Source organism: Microtus pennsylvanicus, chromosome 8 (genome assembly GCF_037038515.1).
Source record: "Microtus pennsylvanicus isolate mMicPen1 chromosome 8, mMicPen1.hap1, whole genome shotgun sequence".
In the NCBI taxonomy this organism is placed as follows: domain Eukaryota; kingdom Metazoa; phylum Chordata; class Mammalia; order Rodentia; family Cricetidae; genus Microtus; species Microtus pennsylvanicus.
The window spans coordinates 26,408,500-26,429,258 of record NC_134586.1 but is presented as its reverse complement, the minus strand read 5'-3'; the positions used below and the strand labels follow the sequence as shown (position 1 = coordinate 26,429,258).

General features: G+C 39.8%; 1 protein-coding gene across 5 annotated transcripts in view; it reads left to right on the top strand.

The window, feature by feature from the left end:
* Cecr2 (CECR2 histone acetyl-lysine reader) overlaps positions 1-20,759 on the top strand; it is a 117,328-nt gene that overhangs the window by 72,340 nt on the left and 24,229 nt on the right. For 4 of the 5 annotated variants that reach the window (XM_075982923.1, XM_075982921.1, XM_075982920.1 and 1 more), the window contains exons 3-8: positions 1,316-1,499; positions 2,837-2,976; positions 4,033-4,137; positions 6,112-6,161; positions 7,125-7,294; positions 15,171-15,254. In XM_075982923.1, coding sequence (XP_075839038.1) covers positions 1,316-1,499; positions 2,837-2,976; positions 4,033-4,137; positions 6,112-6,161; positions 7,125-7,294; positions 15,171-15,254 — 733 coding nt within the window. The remainder of the gene's footprint in view (positions 1-1,315; positions 1,500-2,836; positions 2,977-4,032; positions 4,138-6,111; positions 6,162-7,124; positions 7,295-15,170; positions 15,255-20,759) is intronic. The other variant, XM_075982922.1, reaches the window with a different exon arrangement.

The window sequence follows — 20,759 nt, the reverse complement described above, 5'->3', positions numbered from 1 at the left end:
CTAGCCTCTGATACCTGGCTCATAAGTATTAACTGACAATTCCTTCAGTTCTCTAAACTGTTGTTGTGTAGTAAAATATAAAAATTTTTTGTGTGTGAAATACCCGTCTTCAAAGCTTAGATTATCCAGTTACAGTGGCGTACACCTGTACTCCAGATACTTAGGAAGCAGTGGCTATAGGACCACATGAGACCAGGAACTAAGACCACGCCAGACAACATACAAGATGAATGTAAAGAATGACAGGTCCATGATGACCTAAGTGGGAGCCCCAGGTTCCTTGTGGTAGGGTAGAACCAACTTCCACAAGGTGTTCTGTGGTGACCACACAGTGTTTTGGGTTTGTTTTGTCTGTTTTTGTCTGATTTTTCTTTGTTGTGTTTTTGTAACCTGGTCTCTATATAAGCCCAGTCTGTCCTGAAACTCACAGAGAACCATCTGCCTCTTCCTCCCAAGTGCTGGGATTAAAGACATGTACCATCATGCCCAGCATAAACTAATTTTTTAAAAGAAAAAAAATTAGTATATAGTGTGATTGTGTATGTACATTAAAGTGATATGATATTAAGATGCTTTTCTATATCTTTGCATCTTAACCTGTATTATCAGTAAATACATTTGTGTAGACTTTTTATAAGGGCTGATAGCCTTAAATCACACCCCCAATTTTAAAGCATGTTTTTATGGGAACGCTATAAAATTTAATAGTATGAGCAGAGGGTGAGACTGTTGTCTCTACTTTGTTTTGTTTGTTTGTTTTTTGGTTTTTCGAGACAGGGTTTCTCTGTGGTTTTGGAGCCTGTCCTGGAACTAGCTCTTGTAGAACAGGCTGGTCTCGAACTCACAGAGAACCGCCTGCCTCTGCCTCCCGAGTGCTGGGATTAAAGGCGTACGCCACCACCGCCCGGCTGTTGTCTCTAATTTGGATTTTACACGATTAAGCAGAGTTTTTCATCTTAGTTAAAGTAAGATAACCCATTATGTGAAAATTCCCACCCCACCCCCAGGGTTTTTCATGCAACAGCTCTGACTTTCCTGGAACTTGATTTGCAGATCAGGTTGACCTCCAACTCACAGAGATCTGTCTCTGCCTCCCAAGTTCTGTGTTTAAAGACATGCACCTCCTGACAAAAATATTCTTTTGATTCAGTTTATCTTTGTGATTTGATGAAGTGATATAGTCTAATGCATAATTTCAGTCAAAAGCTTTAATGTCCTTTTTTAACTGCTATTTTATTTTATAAATTGTCAACTTTCCTCTCCCCATCTTCTGTTTTATATTAATGTATTTGTGAATTTGGGGCCATTTGATTAGGCCTCAGACATTCCACAGCTACCTGGAAGATATCATTAACTATCGTTGGGAGCTTGAAGAAGGAAAGCCCAACCCTCTGAGAGAAGCCAGTTTTCAAGACCTTCCCCTGCGCACTCGGGTAGAGATCCTCCATCGCCTCTGTGATTACCGGCTAGATGCAGATGATGTCTTTGATCTTCTCAAGGTACCTTTCTAGCAAGCTCCTTTCCTAGAACAGTAAGAAGCCAGCATTTTGAGCCTGAACTCTAACAGTATTGAGAAGCAGGAGTTTAACTTATTCATAGTAGTCTTCATGTCTTAATTGATAATGACTTTTATAGACATGCATGAAAGCCATACAGATAGATAACTTATAAATTTGTTTCTTTTCATTTCCCAAGCATTATCTCATACAGGAAAACCTACTTGTAATCTTGTCTTCACACAAAGCAGGACTGAATTTGCCACTGATTTTTTTTTTCCTGTAATTAACAGTCAAGCTCCATAGACTTGAAGCTATATCCCCCCCCCCCCCCCCCCACTTTTTTGAGACAGGGTTTCTCTGTGTAACAGCCCTGGCTGTCCTGGATCTGCTTTGAAGATCAGGTTGGCCTGAAACTCAGAGATCTGCCTGACTCTGCCTCCTGAGACTGTTCCACCAAGGCTTGGGAGGGCAATTTCCAATCCTACTCAATCATTTGATTAAATATCTCAGTTGAGCCCTGTGCACAGACACATAAAAGTCATATAACTTAGTGCAGTCCCTGCTGAGCAATTAACATTAACAGTGGGAAGACCAGTACAGATCATTCCCTGTAATTCATTGGAAATTGCTTTCCTGGGTCCCAGCCGTAATTCAGAAGGTGTTTTGTTGTGTAGAGAGATGTCTCAGCGGTTAAAAGCTCTCACCACTCTTCCAGAGGAAGAGCTCACAATTCCAGCTTTAGGGAATTCTTTGTTCTCCATAGCTACCTGCACATATGTGGCACACACAGACACATGCATTTCTTTATTTTTTAGCGTTTAGTATAGTGCAAAACCACATAAAACAAAGCCTTCAGAACATCTGATTAGAAGTATGCATATAAGTATGGTAGAAACCTACGCCTGTTAAGCCTCTGTAATACCAGTATTGGGGAGGCTGAGGCAGGAGGATTGTTCAGAGTAAAAACTGAGGTCTTTGAGTAAGAACTGCTTTGAGTGTTCCGATTGTATTTAGTATGACAGTCATTTCTTTTACATGTGTACACATAAAATAGCAACTCTAAGCCAAAGAGTTGTACAATTCTTTTTGACTCCTATTTTTGTGCATGGGAGCCATGGTTGGTTACAGGGAGCACCTAGAATTTCCTCATCTTGTTTATCAAAGAAGGTACCCTCCTATTCTGTCTGTATTTCATCTATCCTATTAGAAAATTATGTACAGCATATTAGGATGTTAAAATATGAGGTGTCTCTAAGTGTCAAGTTTGAATTGTCATTTTAGTTTTCTCCTGTTTTATGTTCTTTATTTTTACAAATCAATTTTCTTGTTCTCCCCAGGGTCTGGATGCGGATAGTCTCCGAGTGGAGCCTTTGGGTGAAGACAATTCAGGTGCACTCTACTGGTACTTCTATGGGACACGGATGTACAAAGAAGACCCAGTACAAGGAAGGTCCAATGGAGAACTTTCCTTGAGCAGGTACTGTCTCTAACATAATGGCTGTGAGAACTGCTCTAGAATGCTATGAAAAAGGCCAGGTATGGTGGCACACGCCTTTAATCTGAGCACTTGCAAGGCGAGGCAGGCAGATCTCTGAGATTGAGGACAACCCTGGTCTATAGTGTGAGTTTGAGGATAGCCAGAGCTGATATGTAGAGAATCCCCGTATCTGTCTGGGGGTTGAAGACTGTGAAAGTTAATGTATCAAATTAAATAGCACTTGTTTTTTCTAATAAAATACTTGGAATTTGGCATTTTGTTTTGACTGCCAATCAGCTTCCAAATAAAGATGCTTGGACTTAGCTTAGGTCCCACTAGCTCTTTTAATTTAATCAGTTTCTATTCATCTGTGTTTTCTGTTGGGGCTTTATGCCTTTCTTTCATTATGTATGTCCTACTTTTCCTGCCTTCTCCCTGTCTGCTGAGCATAAATTCCTCCTCCTACTTACTCTCTCCCTGCCCAGAACTCCGCCTATAGCTCCCCACTCACTGTGGCCATTCAGCTTTTTATTAGAACAATCAGGTACCTTAGTCAGGTAAGTAAAACGGCAACACGTGTCTTCATAGTTAAACAAATGTCCCACTATAGGCAGACATAAAAGATTCCCAATAAGCACCTATACAGTTCCACAGACTGTTTAATACTGCAGGCTTTGAGTACTCCTTTTTTCTATTAGGATTGGTAATCTGCTTTAGAAACTTCACGGTCCACCATCATTACTTCTCATTATCTTGGTGCCTAGAATGATGCTAAGCTCTGGTTTTATTGAGACTTTCTTACTGCTATGAGCAGTGCTTGCTCTTAGCAAGGGGTTAGATGTTACATTTTAATAGAATGTTAGTGTTTCATGATTTCACATTTTGTTATCCCTGTGTAAGAAAAATCAAGCTGTCTATTCCCTGTTTCTGCTATTTTGCATAATCCATTTTCGTATCCTTGTGGCAGAGAATACTGTGATTACTAATAAATGCTAAAATTATATTAGTTTTAAGTAATACTCTAGAACATTTCTATTTAACGATATTGTTTCTTAGGGAAAGTGAAAGACAAAAAAATGTCTCGAATGTTCCTGGAAAAACAGGCAAAAGAAGAGGAAGACCTCCAAAACGGAAAAAAGTACAAGAGGAAATTATATCAAGGTAAGAAATCTCATTGATTTGTGTTCACAGCTCTCATGCTGGAAGGAACCTTAATTTCACCTCACACTCTGTCTTTACTTGTGCATGAACAGGGCATACATAGATAATTGCTTAGAGAGACCTGAGCCAGAGTCCATGAAATTGTCAAGCAACCCTGTCTTGCATGACATCTATCATGTTACCTGCCTCCCTGAGCCTCTTACTGTATTGGATGATAACTGCTCATTTAGTGAGGATTAAACTGAACAGGACAGCACATGGCAGTACAAGAAAATGAAGGCTGCATTTTAACGTACATTTTAAAATTTGTTGTTATACCATAAGAAAGTGGGGCAGTTTAATTGCATGATTATTTTAGGCTATGGATATAGTACAGTGATAGAATCCACAAGGGGTTCCTTTTCCTAGCCTACTCCTACCAAACATTGACTAGTTGAACTTTTAGTAGAGTTGTTATATATCATTCTAGGATTAGGGCTTAATTCTTTCACAGTAGTAATTAAGGTATCTGAACAAGTACAACGAAGAAAAGATAAAATGTAAAACTTTTTGAATCTTTAATTTTATATTTAATTTTAGGAAAGAAAAATATATCATTTGCATCTGGGAAACTTCATATATCATTTTTTTTTTATATCATTACTTTGTTTATGCGTATGTGGAGGGAGTTGTGCAAACATGGATGCCAGAGCTTGATGTTCGTTACTTCCTTGATTTTGGCTTACATTGCTAGCACTGGGATTACATGTTGGCTGTCTTAATATTTCTGTTGCTGTGATGAGACACTGTACCCCCAAAGCAAGTTGGGAGCAATAGAGTTTATTCAGCTTACACTTTCTAGTCTATCATTGAACAGGAACTTAAACAGGTCAGAAACCCAGAGGCAGAGAACAAGTAGAGGTGCTGCTTACTGGCTTGCTTAGCCTGCTTTGTTCTAGAAGCCAGGACCTCCAGCCCAGGGATGGCACCACCCTCTTCCACTGATCGCTAATTGAGAAAATGCTGTACAGCTGGATCCTATAGTGGCATTTTCTTAATTGAGGTTCCCTAGCGTATGTTAAGTTGACTTTAAACTAGCCAGCACACAAGCTTTGCTTTTTAAAAAAGTAATGTAGGTACTGAGGATCAAACTTGGGCCCTTAACATTTCTAGTAACATAATACCCTCCTCTCATGAGAGTAAATATTCTACTTAATTCAGATAGGTTTGCAGTGGCAATGGCATTTTCGGTGATTTACTTATTTTTATTTTTAAATTTTCTTCTCCCCTAACAACAAAGGCTAAGGCAGGAGGATCCTCAGTTCCAAGCTAGTTTGGACTACATAGCAAGGCTTTGGTAAAGAGATTGGTTATGGAAAGGATTCTTAAGAAATCTTATGGTTAATAAGTAGATCAGTTAAATTTAAGTAGATTACAACTGCCTATTTCTTGCTTAGTGATTTTATGGAAAATGTCCTGTGATGTATATATTCAAAATCTGTTTTTGTGTTTCCTTCTCTGAGAAGTCCACATGCTCTTGTATAAACAGAAAACTGTTGTGTACCTACTTTATTGTTGGAAACTTAGAACAATTGCATTGGTACACGTAGGCTCATGCTACCCTCTGCTGGTAAGTGACAGACCTTGAGCAGAAGAAGTTCAACTTTTTAGCCCATTTTCTTGCATCTTCCTTAGATGAGGGTAAGTTAACAACATGTCCTCCTTAGTGTACCATGAGTCAGAGAATTTCGACAGTACCATTTCTTCCTTGGAACTGATGCCATAATCTTGATACTCAGGTTTCCTACAGCAAGCATACCCTACATTCTACTTTTATTTCTCATTAGAATTAGTCTTCCTAACTTTGAATTTTGACAGCTCACCCCATCCCCAGCCACTATTGTGCTAACTGGATCCATAACGGCAAGAAATTCCAAACAATTTGGGCATGTCAGTGTCTTGTTTTAACTACTTTTTCTTTTTCCTGTGTTTCAGTGAAAAACAGGAAGAAAACGCGTTGGCATCTGACCTACTGACAAGAAATGGTAATAATGATCTTTGTTGCTGTCTATCAAGTCAATAGAATTCCTAAACATACACAGCGATAACACTTTTCTAATCATTCAGTAGTTAGGATGATTACAGCAGTCACCAATTTTTTTTGCTCCTTATTTCATTTTTTTCCCTATTCTCCATCTCAGATTAGAACTAGTTTTGTCCTGTTACCTGGCACAGTATACTAAGGACAAAACCATATGGATGGCAAGTACCTTCCTGGAGAATGGCCTTTTAATATCAGTGACCTGGAAAGTATTGTATGCATGTTGCCTACATACATACATACATACTTAGATTTTTATTTTTTTCTTTTTCTATTTTTGGTTTTCCGAGACAGGCTTTCTCTATGTGTGGCCCTGGCTATCCTGGAACTGTAGACCAGGCTGACCTTGAACTCACAAAGATCCTCTTGCCTCTAACCCCCCCCCCCCCCCCCCCCCCCCCAGTGCTGGGGTTAAAGGAATGCAACGTGCCTGGACTCTGATGAGATTTTAATTATGTGATCCAAATTCTTTAAATTTGGAGGGAAATAACCATTTTGCAGTATCATAAATGAGATAAGGAATACATTTCTACAGCCTTAGTTTCCAAACCATTTTTCTAGAAAAATAATACATTTTAAAACATTTCTAGAATGTTAAATTTTTCTTTAAATCACGATATAGTTGTGTTTTTGCAGGTATTTGTCTACTTACAAAAAATTACGGTAATAGGAAAATTAAAAGTATACACAATCCTAGCACTTGGGAAGCAGAGATAGGTGATCTCTGAGTTTTAGGCTAGTCTATAACGAGACTCTTTAAAAGGGGGGGGGGGATAGATTATCATGCAGACATTGTGTAACGTGCCTATTATCCCAATGGTTGTGGGCTGAAGCATGAGGAGCACTTGATCTCTGGAGTTCCACACTTTCATGGGCAACATATTGAGGTCAACATTTTTCTTTTCAGGGTCCCGAGGGCCAGGCCAAGGTACGTGGTGGCTCCTCTGTCAAACAGAAGAAGAATGGAGACAGGTCACTGAGAGCTTCCGAGAGAGAACCTCTCTTCGAGAGCGGCAACTCTACAAGCTCCTCAGCGAGGACTTCCTGCCTGAAATCTGCAACATGATTGCCCAGAAGGTAGAACCTCCCTGCTTATCCGATCTCACTATTCCTGGTAGAACTGATGTTAATATTGCAGCTCATTCACCTGCTTGCTGTCCTTATCCTGAAGGTTGTTTACGATGTTCTCCTTATCTCTGCAAGTCCCACACCTATCACCCACCAGTCCTTAGAATGACCTCTTAAAGACTGGAACCAGCTTTCACCAGGAAATGTGATCTGATTTGGCTCTCCCCTGCTCCCAACAAAAATGATAATTTTAAGGCATAACTTTATGACTATGTATTTCGATCTACACACACATTCCTTATACATGGCATTTTCAAACATTTTTCTGCCCCCCCCCCCCCCCCCCCCCCCCGTAGATGTTGTTCAAAAATTTCACTTCAGGTAGGAGAGGTGGCTCAGGGGTTGAAAGTGCATACTGCTCTTGTAGAAAGCTCAAGTTCACTTCCCATCACCCATGTTAGGTGACTCGGAGCTGCCAAATGTTATTCCAGCTCCCCAGGATCCAATACCTCCTGAACTCCATGGGCACCTGCATATCTCCCACACACACACACATTTGTTTTTAAGTCCTTCTTGAAGTAGTTCTGGTGACACTTAGCCGCCTTAGTGCTCAAGAGGGTAAACAGGGGGATTGTGAGCTTGACGCTAGCCTTAATTAATGAGAGTTACTTACTCGAGTGAAGGTTTATTTAATTGAGCAATAGCAACTTATCATTGGCTATACTGCTATTGAATATGACTCCTCCAGCAAACATTAACTGCCATGGCTCTTCAGGTAGGGATTGGTATACCTAGGGACACCCAACTGGTAAAAACTGATCACTTCCCTCCCCCCTTTCCAGCAGGTATTAGTTGCCAATAGTGTCTTGGTTAGGAGTATGTAGGCAGAGACTGCTTGTTCATTCCCTGCCGCCCAGACATGAAATAATTACACATAAACTATATTATTACAACACGGCTTGGCCAATCACTTAGGCATATTGCAAGCTAGCTCTAATAATCTTAAATTAACCCATTTCTCTTATTTTATATTTTACCACGAGCCTTGTATGGTGGCTCGTGTCTTTCTCCTCTGGCAGCTACATGGCACCACCTTTCAGACTCTTGCTTTCTTTCTCTCAGCATTCAGTTTAGTTTTCCCGCCTAGTTCTATTCTGACTTGCCATTGGCCAAAATAGTGTCTTTATTAACCAATGATATTAAGATATATTCGCTGCACACACATGGGAATCCCTCATTAGGAGTGGGCTTTGTGTTCACTCCTTTTCAGTGCTTAGACTTCGTTCCCAATTCCTGATATAATGAAACACAATGTTTTTCAGTAGTCCCCATGTCAGCTTCTTAATATTGGCATATGAGAGATACCTCCATATCAAATAAAAATATATTAAAATCCATCAAGCCTAAGCTAAACCTAGACTGTAATGTTAATAATGCTAATTTGGAAGACCTTCTACAGTATAATATAACAGCAACAAGTTTGTTTTTTCAAAATGGGGGGAATCCTGGTAACTAAGCATGCTAGGCAAGTGTTTTCCTCGCTGAGCTGTGTCCTCGGTCTCTAACAAACAAGAATAAAAAGACTATAAAATGCAAATGGGGTCAAAATGCATGTTAAGTAGGACTTCCTGCCAGTTTTAGCTGGCTAGATTAGTTATTAAAATCCACTGCTAACCATTCTAGACAATACATTCCCACCCTTCAGATCCTTTGAAATTAGACCTGCTATCCTGCAGGTTTACAGCCTGTCTGGATTAATATATTTGAAATAGCCAGGGGGTAGTTACACACACTTCTAGTCCCAGCACTTGGGAGACAGAGGCAGGTGGATCTTCTGTGAGTTCAAAGCCAGCCTGTTCTACAGAGTGAGTTCCATAACTATACAGAGAAATCTGTCTCAAAAAAGTTTCTAAAAGTAACTGAAAATAAATCCATTTATAGTACTAGCAAGTTTATCAGTAATCTTAGACTTATACATACTCTATATCAAAAAAAATCACAAAACTGTTAGTATGCATGTATTTTCAAATTCTTTTTTAAGATTTTAATTTATTTTATGTATGTGGTACTATATCTGCATGTACACAATGCTAGAAGAGGGCATCAGATCCCATTATAGATGGCTGTGAGCCACCATGTGGTTTTGCTAAGTTGAAAATCATTGCATTCTGAGCCAGTTCCCAGCATAATAAAAATTTTCCTCTAAAGCAGAAATGATTCTATATAAAATAGTTGACAGAACTAGTATAGTGACTTCTTTCTGTGATTCCAGTATTGGGTCTCCGAGGCAGAAAAACTGCTGAGTTTAAAGCCATCCTGGACTACATATTTTGTCTCATTTATCTATATTGTATATAGTGAAGGAGAAACAGAAATCCACCTGCCTCTGCCTCCCGAGTGCTAGGTTTAAAGTTGTGTGCCACCCCCGTTTGGCACAACTACCATAATTTTAAACACATGAGTCAGTGTATTGGAAGCACTCTCAGAGGACCTTCATTTAATAGTTCTAGCAGAAATGATTTTTCTCAAAGCTGTAGAGGTGTCTATATAGTAGTCTTAGCTGTGCTTGTCATTTATTACTTGAGTTATGTTCAGCATACTGTTTTTATGAGCCTCTTTATATACGTTGTGTTTCTTTAAAAAATTTTTGGGCTAACCAGGCATGGTAGAACATGTCTTTGTTCAGATTATAATTGTTATAACATTTCTCCCTTCCTTTTCTTTTCTCCAAACACTCCCATATACCCTCCCTGTTCTTCAAATTTATGGCCTCTTTTTTTCTCTCATTTACATTCCTAAATATAACCCACTCGAACCATACAGTGTTAGCTTGTATGAATGTTTTCAGAGCTGTATTAGTAAGACTTTGTGGCTATTGCCTCTGCCTTTACTAGGAGACACAGTCTCACAGCAAACTCCCTGATCCTCTGGCTTAAAAATCTTTCTGCCCCCTCTTCTGCAGTGTTTTCTGGACTTACGCCTTTTATCCTATTCTGGTCTACAAAGTGAGTCTCAGGCCAACCAAGGCCCTGCACTCAGGTGCAGAGGCAGACAGATCTCTTGGGAGTTCGAGACCAGCCAAGGCTGCACAGAGAAGCAAAAACAACCAAAAAAGGCCAAAGTTACAACTTAGTGGTAGAATTATATTATATTACCAGAGAGTCACAACCTCAATTAACCTTCTGCATAGTCCAGTGCATGCACACATGCACACACACCAAGGTGTATATAGTTGAGACAGAATTACATAGAATTATTGAAAGAGGGTTGGAATATCAGGTGAGCCCCAATTCCATCTATTAATAGGACATACTTTGTGAGAATCCCATGCTGCTAATCACTGCTTTTCTGATTATGTCTTCATTTTTATGTGAGAGTAGATGTTTTTGCCTGTATTTATGCTTGCAAGTCATGTGTGTGTAGTGCCCATGGCAGTTAAAAGAGGGTGTTGAGTTCCCTGCAACTATAGTTACTCATAGTTGTAGCCAACGTGTGAGTGCTAGGGATTGAACCTGGGTCGCCTGGAAGATTGAGTAGCCAGTGCTTTTAAGTGTTGAGCCATCTCTAACCCCTGTTTAGGGGATTTTGTTTGAGATAGTCTTGTTATATAACCCTGCCTGGCCTGGAATTCACTATGTAGACAGTCTGGCCATAAATAGATTATCCTGCTTACGCCTATTGTATGGCGGGATTAAAGTTGAATGCCCTAAGCCTGGTTCTCATCATCACATGCATGTATAATAAGTAGTAAGATACAATGTCAAAAACTTTTAATTTATTGGGCTATTTAGATATCTCAGTGGATAAAAACACTTACTACACAAACCTAGCAATCATAATTCAAATCTTGGAACCCACTGTGGAAGGCAAAAAAAAATAACTCTTGAAAGTCATCCTGTGACCTCTGCACGGATGTGCACAATCTCATACACTTACAATAGTAATCTTAAAAATAAAACTTCTTTCTTCAAAATTCAACTAATTCTCAGCACTTGCTTGACGGGCAGGATTTCAGAAGTCATGGACAACCCAATCTACACAGCAAGATGCCAGCCAAGTTTTTTTAAAGGAAAATGTTGAATGGGGCTTAATGCAACAGTGCTTTTGATTCTCAAGTGTGTTTGAGAGATTACATTTGCTGAAAAGTCAGAACTCGAGGACCAGATGAAAGTTTATTTATGAACAAGTCAAAGACTATTCTCCTAGTAAGGTCCCCCTAGAGTCAGTGAGCTATGGGACAATTAAAGCTGAATGCTTCAACAATAATCTGGCTATTAATTTACCACATCCCATCCTAGTCCAAAGGTAACAGTGAAAAGTATTTGTCATGTGAAAATTGAAAGATTTATCATTACTAAAGAACATGACACAAATTTACAACTTAAACAATGTGTAAAGGACATGCTAAATCCTGAGTGGTAGTCTTGTGAAAGAACTGGCTCTTTACATTTTATTTTTTAGCTGCTGTAATCTGGTGAACCTGTAGTAGGTGCATGTTATCTCTTCATCACAGTCTCAGTTTTCTGATAGCAAAGTAAACTACTATCTTTACACAGAAACTTTTATAGGAATTAAAAGAATCCATTCATTCCTACCATTGTTTATAATAGGTTGTTGGAAGCTAAATCTTAACTTTTGGTTTTTGGAGATTTGGGTTTTTTTTGTTTGTTTGTTTTTTGAGAATGGGTCTCTTTATGTATCCTTGACTGGCCTGAAACTCAAAGGTGTGTGCTACCTTAAACATCAGCATTTGTATTTCCTAACAAATCCGGGTAGAGAGTTAGAAGATTTGATAAATCTTAGGGGTTGGGATAGTAAACTTTAATAGTTTGGGGAGAGGGACTGGAGAGAGGTCTCGGTGGTTAATAGTGTTTGCTGTTCCTTTTTGTTGTTGTTGTTGTTTGGTTTTTTAAGACAGAGTTTCTCTGTGTAATAGCAGCCCTGGCTTTCCTGGAACTCAGTCTGTAGGCCAGGCTGGCCTGGAACTCACAGAGATCCACCTGTCTCCCAAGTGATGGGATTAAAGGCATGTGCCACCACTGGCCAACCTGAGTTTGCTCTTTTTGTTCAAGACAGTGTTTCTCTCTGTAACTTTGGAGACTCATTCTGCAGACCAGGCTAGCTTCTAATTCAGAGATCCTTTTGCGGCTTTCTCCCCTGTGCTGGAATTAAAGGTTTGCGCCTCCACCACCCAGCATTGGTGGTGCACGCCAGTAGTATTTGTCGAAGGACTTAGAGGCAGGAGAATCCCGAGTTTGCTGTTCTAATAAGAGGTCCAAGATTCACTTCCCCACACTTATATCAGACAGCTCATAATCACCTATAACTCCAATTCTACAGGATCTGATACCCTCAGGCTTCCATAGATACTTAGATAACTGGTGTACATTAAGCCATGCAGACATACATATACATTTTGAAACATAATAAATCTTTTTTAAAGTGGGAAGGTGTAAAACCTGCCTTGAATATATAAAAGATAAGCTTTTATTCTTTTTTATTAAAATTAAGCCAGGGTGTGATGATACCGGCCTAATCCCATCACTCGAGGCTAAGACTAGAGGATTGCTAGGAAGTATAAGCCATCCTGGACTTCATAGCAAAAACAGAAAGAATCAACTATTATTGGTATATTGTTAATAATAGTCCAAACTACTGAAAGTGATACTAGGAAGAACAGAAAGAAGAAAAGTCTGCACGTGGATCAGCTGTCGTGTCTGTTTATATAGTGTCTGACCTATTTATTTGCAACAATGTGATCTTCCTATCATGTCAGGGCTATATGGTCTTGTAATGATCAGTAAGTTTTATAATTACTTTATAAGCCCATACTACTGCATAAACAAATGCTTTTAGAATATTTGTAATTTGTTCCAATCCAAACTTATAATTTGTGACACCTTCCTGAAACATCTAATGTGGACTAAGTTATTGTTACTCGTCAGGCAGTCTATGCCTTTAATCCCAGCATTTGGGTGGTAGAGGCAGGTGGATCTCTGTGAGTTCAGCCAGGCCAGCCTGTACTATAGATTGAGTTCCGGGACTGCCAAGGCTGTTTGTTACAAGAAAAACCCTATGTCAAAGAACAAAACAAAACAAAAAACTTCTGCTTAGAAATACTATGCTATAATAGAATTTTACACAAACATAATCAAATTGTTAATAAAGCACATGGTCAGTAACTGAATAGTTAAAGATTAACTTGAAGAACATACAGAATTCATACTATCATTTAATTTTAATTTGAAGGATTAGATTTCATGCTAACCTATAGACATCTATTGAGACATAGATTTTATAGAATTGTAAATTATTTTTGTCTAGCAAAAATGTAACTACCAATATTTACCTTCTACATTGTTGCTGGGTAATTATCCAGCTTCATGGCTAGACCAGGGATGTATCCTGATTCCTGACATTGACTTAAAATTGTCCAGTTTTTCTAATGTTATGTTTGTCGTGTACCCTCACCCCCAGGTTTTTTTTTATTTAGTTAAATTAAACATTTGATACATATTCACTTTTAAAAACCAAAATAGAAATAGGTGTAGACTATTGAAAGTGCTTGTTGGTGGATGGTGGCTTATAAATAAACATTAGGAACTTAAGATTTAAATGTATGTACATTGTCTACACAAAAGCTGATAGTAGATGGTTGTGGTGATGCACAAGTTTTATCTTAACACTTAGCCTTTGAGAGGCAGAAGGTAGTCAGGTTTCTTTTCATACACTTGAATCAGGAAAGCTGGTAGTAATATCTGCAGGAATCAACGGTCACCCTCTGTATCAAGAATAGCTTATCCCTCTTTCATCTAATGTGACAAAATTGGAGTGAAACTGGTTTTGGCTTCTTGTGATATTTGCATGGTAAATTTGCAAGATTTCCTTTGGAAACATTGCTGTTCTGGTGCCGTGTCATAAATGTAAGAAATATCTCCTACTAGAATTGTGAGCTTTAAGAGGAGATGCTTGGTGAGGAATGTCTATGGACTTCAAAGAAGTACTTGAAGAGGATAAAGGATCATGATATCTTTGGTACTTGTGATTGTATTTTCCTCTGGGAACTGCTTATCCCCAACAGAAAAGCTTCATTTGTATTGTGTCTAAACTGTCTGAACCAGTCCTTGTTATTGGTAAGAGGTTTGCTGTCTTCTATACTCCCTTAATTTACTCGTTCTTCAAGAAGTTAAGACTTTGTATTAAGCATTTCTGGGACCAAAGCCACATCTCCACCCCCACCCCCCCACACGAATACCTAGAACTTACGTTAAAGGTTTTATTGTGTTTTCTTTTACTTTGTGTGTGTTCCACAGTGCACCTATGCATCTCAAGGATCAAACTTAGATAGTCAGGCTTGATAGCAGGTACCTATAGCCTCTGGGTATGCCATCTCCTGCCTGCCTTTTAAAGAACCATCTGATTTTAGTTGCTCCTGGAGCCTCTTTCAGAACCATTCACTTAGGTGAATGTGATAAAATACAGTTTTCCCTTTGTCGTTTGAAGAGACTTTTTGTTTTTATTTGTTTGGGGGGGGGGTTATTGGTGATGATGTTTGGGATTTTTTGAGACAGTGCATGGTTTTGTACCCAGGCTGGCCTGAAATTCAGAATCCATGCTGATGTTAGGAAATACTTGGTTGTCAGTGGCCTTTTGAATTGTTACTTGTTAAGATATATACCTAATATCTTATCCAGGTGAATTGTTGTTTTTCCTTATCATCCTAAAAGATAGACACCTTTGACCCCCTGTTAGATAAATTAGTTACTGGTGTGCCTCAGCGGCCATTCTGCTGGTGGCTGTGGCAGCGGCAGCGGCAGCAGCAGCAGCAGTAGCTGAGAACGCCCTAATCTATCTTTTCATTTCTTTTCCTTACTTCTAACTGTAGGGAAAACGTCCACAACGCACAAAGCCAGAGTTGCAACATAGGTTTATGTCTGACCACCTGTCCATCAAATCCATCAAGCTAGAGGTGAGTGTGTCTGAGAGTAAAAAAGTATATTTGAAGAGGGTAGTTCCATTTCATTTCACATACTTTTGTCCTTTAAAGAAATCTTAATCTCAAATGTTCATTGAAGATTTTTTGTTGTTGTTGTTTTGTTTTGAGACAAGATTTCTCCTTGACTGTCCTGGAACTCACTCTGTAAACAGGCTCTCCTTGAACTCTTAAGAAATCTCTGCCTCCCTCTATCTCCTTCGTACTGGGATTAAAGTCATATGCTACCACTGCCTCGCTTCAAGAAAGATTCTTATATGTATAGAGCTTTTCTGGGAAAAGAAGATAGAGAAATAGAAGAATGGGTGACATTCTTTTCTCTCTCTCTTTTTTTTTTGTTTGTTTGTTTTTCGAGGCTCTTTTTTCTTAAGACATTCCTGGGTGACAGGCACATATTCAGTCTAACATAGATGTGAATAAATTCTGTGATAGGTACAAGAAGTTCATAAGTGCAAAGATGGAAAAAATTTAATCCAGGCAAATAAAGGGCCATTTAGGCAGACAGGGATGTGTTTGGCCTTCGAGTGTGGGATGGCTAGAATTACGATGGATGGGCAGTGATGTGGAACTGAATGAAGCCCAGGACTTTCCTCACAACAGGAACACTATAAACAAATGTTCCAAGGCAGAAAATGGAATAGTATGGTCAAAGATCCGTGTGTATTTGGATATTGCTGGCATATTGTAATATATTGTGGGAAAATGTAGGCAGCTAATTTCTGCAGTCTCTCAGCTCTCACACTTGAGCAGTAGGAAGGAAAAACGAAGCTGTTGTTAGATGCAGCTGGCTCAGGCAAGATCAGCTGCTTTAGAGGGAAGTGCTTGCCCAGAGTCTAGTTGGTCACTTTGTCTCCTAAAATGCAGGGCAGGACATTCTGTCACTGGAGGAGAGCCTGCAGTAGGTGGGAACTAAAGTTGGGGGCAACAACTACATTAAAAGCTATGAAGGTTTTTCCAGGTTTGTTTGTGGTTTTGACTGTGTAGCATGCATTAGATGCTTGTGGTTTGAGCTAGTGCCGAACTCTGGGCAATGACAAGTGTACTTTTTATTCACTGAGCTGGCTGGTGATTATCATGTGTGAGCACAGTGCAAGTAGGAGAGTGCCATGAAAGAGGGGAAGGCTTAGGAAAACTGTTTCTCTTTACCTGTCTCTGCTCCAGGAAGGTGACAGGAGGCCCGCTGCATCTTTCCAAAAGGCTTTTATAGAATGTTGCCGGTCTTCTTTGTCTTCTCAAAGGCTAGCTGTCATATTCTCACCCCCTCTCTTTATCTCTGTCTTGGCACTGTGTGCCATTGCGTTTGTAGTGAGGTTAGTAGTCACACAAAGCTTGACCTCAGGTCGCAGTTGTTTGCTGTCACTGTGTCTTACACTAGCTTGTGAAGTTGGGGCATTCTCTTTTGCCTTGCAGTTACATTTTTGTGACTCTTAAACGGAAATGTTAACATGGTGCTATCTATAGCAGAGATCTTGCGCTCTTTGCAAATTTTTATTGGCTTTTTTATTTAAGCAAATCATAATAGCATAAGCCGATAGTCCTTCTGCTATGGAAAGCAAGTTCAGGATGATCATAAATTTAAGGTCAACTTGGAGTGAGATTCTCTCAACTCTGCCTCCCTCACATAAATAATAAAGGAACATTCATTAATTTTTTTACAACTCTATTTGTTTGAAGCAAACTATTGCTTATGCAAGCCAAACTTGTTCAAACTCACATCTTTGCCTTAGACACCTGAGTGCTAAGAGGTGCATGCCACCGCATGTGGCTCCTTTTTTAACCGTCACATACTTTCTAGTTCACAATTCTGTAGTTACTGGCTTGCCACCTCCTCCGTGATGGTCCTTAGCTTGGGAGTTGACTTTTGTTGCTAGTTCCCAGTTTGGTTCTGAGTAGCTCTCATCTCCTCCTACCTTGTAGGTTTTCTCTACTACTTTATTGCCTTTAACTGCTTCAGAGGTTCCTCCATGCCCTAATTCATACCTCCAATTACCTGGCAGTCTGAACTCCAGTAAACCCTCTTTGTGACTGCAAAAAGAAGTCTAACTTTTGGCCACCTTCTTTATAGGGGTGATTTTTAATTCTGTTGCTTAGTGTGAAGTAAAGAATACTATCCTGTGTAGTTTGTGTTGTGACACCTGCTGTCTAGGTAAAGTGACTTTTGTTTCCACAGCAGAAAATCCTTTATCTTTTAATGCTTTTTGTGTATGCAGGCACCAACCACCCAGTGTTAATCTCCTCAAAGAGTCTTAGTTGTGGTTTCTGTGGAAAATACCCAGTTCAGAGACCCTGATAAGCCAGGATTAGGGCTGCTGAGTTATTTTTGTCAATTGGCCTTTGTAGACGAAAGTTTCTGTCCTAAAGCTGTTCAGTCCCAAAGAAACAGAGACTTAATATTAATTGTAAACTGTTTGGCTTGTTAGCTTAGGCTTATTATTAATTAGCTTTTACAACTTAAATTAGCCCATAATTCTTGTCTATATTTAGCCATATGGCTTGCTACCTTTTCTCATTGGGGCATTACTTTGCTTCCTCTACATCTGGCTGGTAACTGACTCTGTCTTTCCTGGACTACATAAGATGAATGCAGAAACAAAGTTGGGCAATGGTGGTATACACCTTTAATCCCGGTACTTGGGAGGCATAGGCAGGCATTTCAAAGCCAGCCTAGTCTACCACAGATAGTTCTAAGACTGTTATACAGAGAAACCCTGTCTAGAAAAAAAAAAGAAGAAAATACCTTGCAGGTATACAAGATGCTTAGGTTTAGAGAAGGGAGACAGCAATACTCCTACTCCAGGCCTTAGTGGGTGTCTAGGGAGCAGTTTGTGATGGTGTGGTCTCAAGTGTGCTCCTGGTGACAAGGATAAGTGTGAATTTGGACCCTTGCCTTGGGGTACAGAGCGTGGGCAGTACTTCAGCTAGAGCTTCTAGTTAATAATCCTTTGGAGCATTTCACAGTGGTTCCTTTTTAGCATCTCATTAAGATACCTTCATGATTCTGGTAGGTTTCTACCGGTAAGGCATTTAAATACCAACCACTATAGTATTTGCAGCTGACACTTAACTTGGCTCTGTTTATTCTGGAACTCAAAATACAGCCCAGGGTGGACTTGAACATCCCATGATTTTCCTGCCTCAGCCTCCTGCTGTTAATCTACTTATGTGCTACCACACCCAGCTGACCTCTTTTACAGGAGAAATATTTGCAGTGTGAGACAGTCTGAACATTGGAGAGATGGCTATATGGCTAAGATCAGAGTTTGGTTTCCAGAATCCACATTGGGTGGCTCACAACCAACCTATCCAACTCGAGGGATTCTGATGTCCTCTCTGGCTTCCATGGTCACCTGCAATGCATATATGCATACCTATACAGAGACACATACACATAAATAAAATCTTTTTAATCAAGCATGTTGGCAAACCTCTTAATAATCCCAGCATCTGGGAGGCAGATATCTATGAAGTTAAAGCCAGTCTGGCCTACATAGAGAGTTCCACATCAGCCATAGCGAGACATTATGAAATTCACACATACACACGATGGCTAGTATTTTGGACTTCTTTTTGCTTGTTGTTTCTGCTCTTTTTTTTCATTTAACTTTGATCTGTTTGTTTCCATCAGACTTAACAGTACCTGATGAAACATCTTGCCAGCCACGGCTTCTTTAATAGTTCAAACAGCAGTGAGTCCTCAGCAGTTAAGAGAACTGACTGTTCTTCCAGAGAATTTGGATTTTAAAGGACCTGATTTTGGCTTCCAGCACTCACGTATCAGTTCCAGTTCTGGAGGAATATGATGTCCTGTCTTTCACAGGCATGAGGTGCATGCACATACATGTCGGCAAACATTCACGAGTCCTAACAGGAAGAAAGAAAAAGTAAATCCTTTGCTTAGGTTGTCTCATTAGCACATGTTTTGCTTCAGAATGGAAGCATCCTAAAAATAAGCACAGAGATTTGCAGACAGACTTGTTGCAGAGCATGGACCCCTGCCCCTGCCCCTAGATGTGTTTTTCAGATGTCATATCTGTGAATTAGCAGGAGAGATTGACATGAGGAAACAGGCCTAGAAAAATGTGAGGCAAAGATGGGTTTTCGCCCATTATGGAAGTGCTACGTGTGGAAGTGATTCCAGATAAAGTGATCAGAGAACAAAGGGAATTAAAAATAGACGTAGAATTCTGCTAGGTGTGGTTCATCTTCTAATTCTGACATCAGAGGCAGAAGCAGGATGCTCATTGAAGGTTAGAGGGTGCCATGATCTACGAGGTGAGTCCCAGGTTAGCCAGGGCTATGCTGTGAGACTGATCAAAATTAGAAGGGGAGGGGATTATAACTCGAAGACATAGGCAAAAGCAAGCAAGCAAAGGCAGGTGTGGTTCTACCTCATTTGTCAAAAAAGATTGGAGAACTTCCAAGTTTAGGTTTGAAGATGGTATCAATTCACTTTACTAGCACTACCTGTCCCCTACTCCCTAACTCAGCTGGCCTAATCCTACCATTTTGGAAGTGGAGAAAGGAGATTTGGGAGTTTCTGTGTTTGTCTGTTAGATCCAATCTTTAGTGACTTAATATTCCTCTTTTTTATTAATAGAAATAAATTTTTTAGGTTTTTTTTTATTGTGTTTGGGGGTAGAGGTGTTCATGTGTCACAGTACTGGTGAGAGATCAGAGAACAACTTACGGGAGTCCATTTTCTCTTTCTACTGTGTGGGCTTTTCTGAATTGAACTCAGGTTGTCAGGCTTTGTAGCAAGAATGTTTATTAATATTCTAATATTAATAATAGAATCCCATGCAGCTCAGACTGGTCTCAAACTGTGTACTTGAGGATGACCTTTGAAGCCTTCCTTCTGCCTCCTGAGTGCTGGAGTTATAGCTCTGCACCACTGGGACCACTTTATGTGATGCTGGGGATTACCTTGCATATAATAAGCAAGCAACTGTTCATTTTGAATGAAATAGTACCTTTGAATCAGGCTCTGTTTTCCTCCCTTTCCTAGCCATGGGTAGTCAGTCACTGATGTCTTACAGCATTGTCTTGAAGGTAAGGTGATTGATGGTCAATCATGTTATCAGCTGGGTGATGTTACCAGGAAGTTAAAATAAGAACCATGGAAATAGGCTGGCAATGTAGGAGTTGCTGGTGGAATTCAGGAAAGGTGCCTGGCTGTTCTAGTTTGCTTTCTATTGCTGGGATAAACATCATGGCCAAAAGCAATTCGAGGAGGGTCAATGTATTATTTCTTACTTACAACCTATAGTCCATCATAAAGAAAATCAGGAACTCTAGGCAGGAACTGAAATAGAGGCCATGGAAAAGTGCTCCTTACTGGCTTGCTTCCCATGATGACCCATTTAGTTGTTTTCGTTTTTTTAGGCAGGGTTTCTCTGTGTGGCCCTGGCTGTCCTGGAACTCACTGTATAGAACAGGCTGGCCTTGAGATTGGAGATTCGCCTGCCTCTATCTCCTGAGTGC